This window comes from Cucurbita pepo, chromosome LG11 (genome assembly GCF_002806865.2).
Source record: "Cucurbita pepo subsp. pepo cultivar mu-cu-16 chromosome LG11, ASM280686v2, whole genome shotgun sequence".
Taxonomy (NCBI): Eukaryota; Viridiplantae; Streptophyta; class Magnoliopsida; order Cucurbitales; family Cucurbitaceae; genus Cucurbita; species Cucurbita pepo.
This window is the reverse complement of record NC_036648.1, coordinates 1,558,289-1,566,823: the sequence shown is the minus strand read 5'-3', so window position 1 is coordinate 1,566,823 and position 8,535 is coordinate 1,558,289. Positions and strand designations below refer to the sequence as shown.

Here is an 8,535-nt window from a genome sequence, read left to right as displayed (position 1 = left end):
ATTTAATGCTATAGCTAATCTACACCGTTGAAGTATAAGGAGAATCATAAATATGTCTTTAAATGAAAATAGACTTTTTATTTCATTTTTATGATTATCTTAAATTTTGTGGTACAAGATATCTTCTCTAAACCAAATCTAAGATCTTGAATAAGGTATTCAAAGGATCTTAGAACATTTCCAACCACAAAGAACAGAAGTGGAAGAGGAATAAGTTGATATTTCACTGTTCTTATGATCCTCTAATTAAATAGTTTACTAAATTTTGATGCAACATGAGTAGAATATGCAAACCTTTTGCTTGCTTGCTTGCTTCGTATCTTATCTAAAACGTCAAAAACCTTCTTTCTGGTTATCTATGTTTATGCCATTCACAAGGGAAACCAGTTCAATGTTATCAGCTTCTTCACAAGTCTCGTTACCAACGTCCGAGCTCGGAAGTTCGGTTAGAAGAATCGAAGAATTCGGATCACCCCTAGGCACCAAAAACAACATGCAAAGAGGAGTGAGTCTCAAGAAATTCCTTATCAAAATGGCTAGCCATAGATTACTAAATTTCGTTCGAGTAACTTTAAGGATATGGAGTAGGAAACCGCCACCCCATGATGCTGAAAGAAGTCCAACGTTGTCGATCGACATGAGCAAAGCGAAGAACGTGCCCTCAATGCCTCTGGGGCAAAGCTTGGAGCTGAGGACTAGAAGAGGCATCCATTTTAGCCTGTTAATAAGCTGATGAACACTCTCATCTATCACAATGAAGAAGTAATCTGGCATTCCAATTTTTAAGTTTAAACGTAAAACCAGCAAGAAATCTAGCATCCCAGATAAACTGTATATCATCTGAGTCCAAAAAAGCAAGTCTCTGAACTGATGGTCCTTGAGAACATATTGATACAATAAGGCTCCAAAAAGGGACCCAACTGAACCGATTGAGAAAATGAAACCAACATTTTCCTGCAATGAAATGAACAGAGTAGAAAAAAGTTCTAATGGCTGCAAGACATGAATCATATGCATAGTGTTCTCATCTTGGAAATATGGTACCTGAGAGAATTTTGGACCATTTTTGGAGTCTGTGTACCAATAAAATAGTCCCTCATTGATGTCAAGGCACAATGCAAGAGATAGATACATATAGAGGCATGGCCTCCAGACGTTCGGGCTCTTTAACGTCGTCCACATAGCCTTCCCGGCACCGACAAACTTTTCGTTTACCTGATCGATTCCCGGCAATGAAGTAAGAACCAAAGCAAGGGAAGAAGACATTACACATAACAGATGCTATAGAATACCTGTCTGTAATAGAATACCTGTCTGTAATTGAAGTCTGGCATATGGGGTTCATTGAGTATCATTCCAACCAAAAAGACAAGCCCTGCAGGTATTGCTAACAAACCATACACTCCCTAACAGAGCAACGAAAGAATCAAAGCCTTGATATTATGTAAGTATGAAGCGGAAGAGAGTTTAGATAATAGAGAACCTTAGAGCCTATCAGATGAACAAGGATACCGCTAATTGAGAACCCGAGTAACGCTCCGATCGAAGAACTCAAAGCGCACAAGCTTTGCAAATCAGCTGCAAGGGTCGGATGAATGCTACTGTTCTGTGCTACACATGCATCTATGGTGACATCTGCTATGGCTACACCAGCACTTCCCGCTGTTAACAACAAAATCGCTAGTAGGAGATGCAGCTTCTGGTGTAAGGCTAATGAAAGCAAGGAGATAACACCGAGAAGACCTGAAAGGAGAAGAAATATGTAGAGAAATTACAGTCATCACTCACGTTCAACCTATCTACAACTTCAGATGCAGCTCATAATACCCAAGGCCAAGGCCACCGGTAATAGATATTGTCCTCTTTGGGCTTTCCACGCCCTAAGAGAGCCACCCTAGCTACTGTCTATGCATGATCAAAGCATTCAAAGAAAAAGACTCTAACCATGGAAACTGTTGTTGGCAAGGAAGCCCACCGCTAGCAAATATTGTCATTTTTGGGTTTTTTCTTTCGAGCTTCCCCTCAAGGTTTCTAAAACGCGTTTGCTAGAGAGAAGTTTCCACACCCTTATAAAGAATACTTCGTTCCCTTCTCCAACCGATATGGGATCTCACAAGGGAACCCTAAAAGAACCGCCGACTCTAACTAGTGTCCATATACGATCAAAGCATTCAAAGAAAAGACTCTAAGCATGGAAACCACTGTAAACCATTTATGTTCGAAATTGATGTAACAGCCTAAACCCACCGCTAGTAGATATTATCCTCATTGGGCTTTCCCTTTCGGGCTTCCCCTCGAGATTTTAAAACGCGTCTGCTAGGGAGAGGTTTTCACACCCTTATAAAGAATGTTTTGTTCTCCTCTCCAATCGATATGGGATCTCACAATTGATCTCAGAGATTCCATATACAACATAGTGAAGAACCTATAATAACATACAAACCAAGCACTCAATCATGAAAAGTTCTCACTGTTAAGAGCTTTATAGATCCAAAAGCTGCAAAAATTCAACACACACACTCAAACAACAAGCCCCACTTAGTTCTTTCTTAGCTTAACATTTAGTATTTGGTTGAATCAAGCATAAACACAAGGGGAATCAACAAAACACAGCATATAACTTTACCTGCAAACACAAAGTAAGGCCGCCTATGGTATCCAAGAACAGGGACTAAATCAGTGAAAAGACCCCAAATAGGCTTAACCATCCATGGAATTGAGGTAATGCCAGAATAAACCTGTGCTTCAGAAGGCTGCACTTTCTGAACATCCTTCATGTAGTACTCGGTGGCGACACGGTTAAGCGCACCGCCCAATCCTTGACTAATCCCATAAACAATCACTACTCCAAATACAAAACTCCAATGCATTTCAGAAACAAGTGTTTTGAACCAATAAACCGCCGTGCCAATAGAGACACTAGACTCTTTCTGGGGTTCATCTTCTTCCAAATCTTCATCAAAGACATTCAACTTATCTTCCTCCACCATCAATCTAGGCTAAAGTATAACCAGTTCAGAAAAACAGAGTTTCCTGAACTGATCAAATCGGACCCAGTTCCTAGAAAAACCGCTTCCTAAGCTTCAAAATCAAACGGATGAAGAACTCACTCTAATAAATTTGAAATGCCCCAAATGGGTTCATCTCGAAACTACCCACCATTGATAGCAAATCAAAAGCTCCAAAAACAGAAACAAAAGCAATCAATCGCAAGAATCTGATCTGGGTGGAAGAAGAAATGATACAAAACTTTAAGAATAGATGGGAAAAAATGTGTTCTAAGTGAAGAAGCTGAGATATCTTCTTCCTAGAGGTGGTTTGACCAACCAGAACTTAAACGAAAAGGGGGGAAAACCCTTTTCAGATCTAGTTCTTTACTGCTATAATCTTTTCCTATTCAACGAAAAAAGGGTAATTAAAGACGAGATTCACAAGGGAAACAGCTAAAGAACTTGAAGAACAAAACATAGACAATTAAAGCATCAATGGCTCAATGGGGCCAGAGATTCGAGGTTGGTACACCCTTTTGGGTGAGAAGGAACGTCAGGACAAAGAATTCAATAAACCTCAAAGAGCTAGGGGTTTTGTAGAAGAGACACGTGGCGCACTCTTAATGGTTCCGTGAAAGTGGGGACAAGGCAAGGGAATGCTGCTTTTGTAATGGCGGGGAGAGAGAATTTGTTTTTTTTTTTTCTTTTTGTCTAAACGCAGCGTTTAAAGGTTGGTTGGCTCTCTGTCCTAAGCAAATCTCACGCTCAATTTGCGTTGCCGTCATTTCAAATATTTTATTATTTAATTACTTAAATATTTTCTGAGGATCTTTATTCCGCCCACCAACCCCAAAGTTAAATTATACAAAAATATAATTATTTTTTAAATTTTAAAAATTCTCATTTTTATTTTTATCTAAATTTGGATTAAATGGTTAACTAATAAATGTTCAATAAATTGTTTAAATATTAATTCCTCAACAAAAATTTAGTTATTCTTTGAATATTCAAAATTACATATTTAGGCTTTAAAGATATTTTTTAAAATTCATGAATCTACCGAACAAATTTGAAAGTTTAGGGTTTCATTAGACATAAAATTCAGATTCTGACAAACCAAGGTTATACCATACATGTTTAGATTTAGAGAGCTTTTTTATATTTTTCAATTTTAGAGTATTATTTTTACATTTTTAAGTCATATTTAATTAGTGGATGGACACGAGAGTTACATATTATAAGTCATGAATTTGTTCCTTTGCATTTCCCGTGTTTAGATTTGCATGATGGTCATTTAAGTAATCTTGATCAAGCTATCTCGCTAGTGATTTACTCCATTCCAAAACTTTTATTTGGGTTGATTCTTAATCGTTTACGAAGTTCTTGGATAATTTAGATCTAAAAGTATTATTTTTCAACCAGGTTGTTAGATCAAATCCCAAGAATTTTATAACAATTGGATTTCTACCCAATAAATATTTAGGCTAAATTATTTAAATAAATAAAATAAAAAAATAAAAATCTAATGTTCCTCAATTTTTTTAATAAAAGAAACTTCTGAACTTTTAAAAAGTTTGGTTCAGTATTGACAAAATTCCACGGTGGACATTATAAATCTGACTGGGCACCTGTATTACGTGGAAAAAAGTTGGAAGATCTGGGCAAATAGTTGTAAAGAAAATATTGGAAAAATCTGGATGGTCACCTAAATGAGTGAATATTCTTGTTCTTATCAGTGATACTCACTCAAACAACAAAGCGGAAACAAATCAATATTTTAAATGACCATGAAAACAAGAGCTCCATGGCTATCAAAAACACCATAAAATTCTAGAGTTCTTTCTTCAGTTTTCTCTTTCTCTTCAAATGCATTCTTCAGGAGGAAGGTGAGTTCGATCGTATAGGTGTAGATTTGTGAGATTCCACTTCGTGTTGAGGAGGAGAATGAAACATTCTTTATAAAAGTGTGAAAACATCTCCCTAGCAGACGCGTTTTAAAAACCTTTAAGGGAAGTCCGAAAGGTAAAGCCCAAAGAGGCCAATGTCTACTAGCGGTGGAATTGGGCTGTTACAAATGGTATCAGAGCTAAACACCGGGCGATGAACCAACGAGGACGTTGGGCCCCGAAGGGGGATGAATTGTGAGATCCTACATCGGTTGGGGAGGAGAACGAAGCATTCTTTATAAAAGTGTGGAAACCTCTCTCTAAGGCATGTTTTAAAAACCTTGAGGGAGAGTCGGAAATGAAAAGCCTAAAGAAGACAATATCTGCTTAGGCTGTTACGAGAGGAGGAGTATTGACTTAATCCAATCTAACTCATGGTAGCAACTACATCGAACAGAACAATTCCAAGCCTATTTTTTTGAAGGTGGGTGGGGATCGACTCCGGTACAAGCCATCGTTCTAGCTAGTTGGGATTGGGCTTCCCTTCCCTCTCCTCTGGCTGGCCTACTAAAAAAAGCTTTCTTTGATTAAGAATTGGTGTAACTCTAGCCATCTAGGGTGGGATTTAGGGCTGAGAAGAAACTAGTTTGATAGAGAGGTTGAAACTTGGATTGCCTGAAGAACAAAGTAGCTATAGCAAGACCTTGAAATCTGGAAGCTTCTGGTTCCTCTCAAGCAAGTCCACCTACCTCGAGCCGAATAATAAGAGCCCTGAGACCTACCTCGAGCCAAATAATAAGAGCCCCGAGACATCTTTGACAATGATTAAGCTAGTTTGAGAAGGAAACGAGCCAAGGAAAGTGAAGTTTTTCTTTGGTCCCTTACATGATGAAGTTAGACAAAGTGGGAACAAGGACTCCTCATTTGATCATCCCTCTTCAAGTTTATTGTCTATGTTTCAAGAAGGAAGCCTTGAACCACTAATTTATCCATTTTGATTTCGGCGTCTACGGGTCATTCCTTCACGGGAAAAAAAAAGCTTATCACTAGTAGATATTGTCCGCTTTGGCCCGTTACGTATTGTTGTCAGCCTCACGGTTTTAAAACGCATCTACTAGGGAGAGGATTCCACACTCTTATAAGAAATGCTTCATTCTCCTCTCCAACCGACGTGGGATCTCACAATCCACCTCCCTTTGGGGGCCAGCATTCTCGCTGGCACACTGTTCAGTGGCTCTGATACGATTTGTAACAGTTCAAGCCCACTACTAGGAGATATTGTCCGCTTTGGATCGTTACACATCGTCATTAGCCTCAAGGTTTTAAAACGTGTCTGATAAGAAGAGGTTTCCACACACTTATAAGGAATGTTTGTGGAATGTCACAAATGTATACTGAAATCCTCATTCTTAGCCTATGCTACCTATCCTCCATACCCCTTCCATTATCCACAACGAAGGACATCTGTTCCCTATAGAAATGGTACTCCCCTGTATGGGCAATCCTAAAAGCCCCAATCATTCAAACTCAGGATAAACGCAGACAAACATAAATTGAATTGTGAAACAAAAGAAAACCTAACCAGAAACAATAAAGAACAACAACAGTCTGCACAGAGATCCTTCCTACCCCCAGCATAATCCGTTGATAAAATGAAGAAATGAATCTATTCTAGAATCGGTGACTCCAAACCATAAGAAACCATATGATAATCGACAATAAACAAAGCTGAAACAAGTAGGCAAGTTCTTATTTCACTAAGCAGTTCATACTGATACCAATCGGTCATGGAAGATCCTTATTCGACCAAGCACAAGTTTACAGTCATTTTAACAATCTCATCTTCAGAGATGAGCATATTATCGAACAGCAATTCATTAAAGACTTCTGAACAATAAGATATATCAGAATGCTCGGAAATAACACGAAATTTCAACAGAAACCACACAGCGAAACACATAAACTTGTCGCACACAATCTAAGATGTTTAAGAAACAACGCGACCAACAATAGGGTACTTAGCTTCAAATTTCTTCTCCCAGTCGTTGAGAACACCGATCTCTTTCTCAGAGAGGCCTTCGAGCGAAGAATTGATGTCCTCCTCATTCTTGGTCATCTTGGCCAGAGCTCTGCTCGCGTCCTTGCCAGCGAACATGGCGTAGGCGCCACCGGGGCCGTAGAAAGAAACGCCTGTTGTGACGTCGAAGATGCGGCCCTTCAAAGCCACATAGATGGGCTTCGATGAGTCGGCGCCATTGTAGGCGATCAGCTGCTGAGGTGTGAGCTCCATTAGCTTGGGGGAATTGATCAGAATCAAGGTCGGCCACTTTGAATCGAAATGGAGAACTCCGCCGCCTTTTATTTGATCTTCAATCGAAGGAATCAAAGCCAAGAACCTTTTGGATATATCCCATCATGGGCCAATAGAATTGTTATCACTAAAGAAAATTTTCTGCTACTTGGCGAATAATTTGACCTAAGTAATCCAAATTTTTGAGCTGTAATATGACCTACTTTCCAAAATTAAGGTACTATAAAACCTTGTGCTCGTGTCGGTGTCTAGAAAAAAATGACCACTTTATCCTTAGGTTACAACAAAACAAATTTACCCGCGTCGAAGATGAGGATCTTCTGTTTAGGCACGGAATGAAGGAAGGAGTCCACCTCGGAATGTCTATTTTACCCATCCCGAAGATGGGATTCTCCATTTGACAGGAAATGTGGGAAGGAGTGAGACAACAATTTTTTCTCATGGGCCATGAAGATGAGGATTCTCCGTTTAGACGGAGAATGGGGAAAGGGAGAATATTCTTTTCTAACGAGCCCTGAAGATGAGGATTCTCCGTTTAGATGGAGAATGGGCAAAGGAAGAATATTCTTTTCTAACGGGCCCTGAAGATGAGGATTCTCCGTTTAGACGGAGAATGGTAAAGGAGAAAAATTTCTTCTAACGGACCCTAAAGATGAGGATTCTCCGTTTAGACGGAGAATGGTAATGGAGAACATTTTTTTCTAACGGACCCTGAAGATGAGGATTCTCCGTTTAGATGGAGAATGGTAAGGGAGAACATTTTTTTCTAACGGGCCCTGAAGATGAGGATTCTCCGTTTAGACGGAGAATGGGCAAAGGGAGAATATTCTTTTCTAACGAGCCCTAAAGATGAGGATTCTTCGTTTAGACGGATAATGGGCAAAAGGAGAATATTCTTTTCTAACGGGCCCTGAAGATGAGGATTCTCCGTTTAGACGGATAATGGGCAAAGGGAGAATATTCTTTTCTAACGGGCCCTGAAGATGAGGATTCACCGTTTAGACGGAGAATGGTAAGAGAGAAAAAATTCTTCTAATGGACCTTGAAGACGAGGATTCTCCGTTTAGACTTGGATTAAACTTAGTTAAGAATATAACTGTGATAACATGTTAGAAATCACGATCCACAATAATATGATATTGTCTATTTTGGGCATAATTTGTCACTGACATATTTTATTAATATATAAATATTTAGGATGTGAGTTGGATTTTTCATTTTATTTAATTATTCTCTCTTTGTAGCGGAACTTATGGAGAGAGAAAAAATGGAGACTTAAAATGGGCCTTATATTACACTTTTGGAGGCCCAACAGAGTCCATGATCTAAAGCCCAGAAAGATTTTGAT

General features: G+C 39.0%; 2 protein-coding genes across 3 annotated transcripts; both read right to left on the bottom strand.

Annotated features, from left to right (window-relative positions):
* Positions 1 to 56: 56 nt before the first annotated feature.
* On the bottom strand, positions 57 to 3,913 carry LOC111806077 (probable folate-biopterin transporter 2). Of its 2 annotated transcripts, XM_023691426.1 has the most exons (6): positions 2,739 to 2,914; positions 2,627 to 2,649; positions 1,484 to 1,743; positions 1,311 to 1,406; positions 1,045 to 1,215; positions 57 to 954 (listed from the first exon to the last, which is right to left on the bottom strand). In XM_023691426.1, exons 1-6 carry the CDS (start codon positions 2,768 to 2,770, stop codon positions 334 to 336), a joined length of 1,203 nt encoding a protein of 400 aa, XP_023547194.1. In that variant the 5' UTR covers positions 2,771 to 2,914; the 3' UTR covers positions 57 to 333. The 2 variants fall into 2 exon arrangements, with proteins under 2 accessions (XP_023547194.1, XP_023547193.1); XM_023691425.1 differs by having other exon boundaries at positions 2,627 to 3,913.
* A 2,688-nt stretch (positions 3,914 to 6,601) lies between these two features.
* Positions 6,602 to 7,292, bottom strand: LOC111806076 (probable steroid-binding protein 3). The gene has a single exon (XM_023691424.1). It carries the CDS (start codon positions 7,164 to 7,166, stop codon positions 6,864 to 6,866), a length of 303 nt encoding a protein of 100 aa, XP_023547192.1. The 5' UTR covers positions 7,167 to 7,292; the 3' UTR covers positions 6,602 to 6,863.
* Positions 7,293 to 8,535: the final 1,243 nt, after the last annotated feature.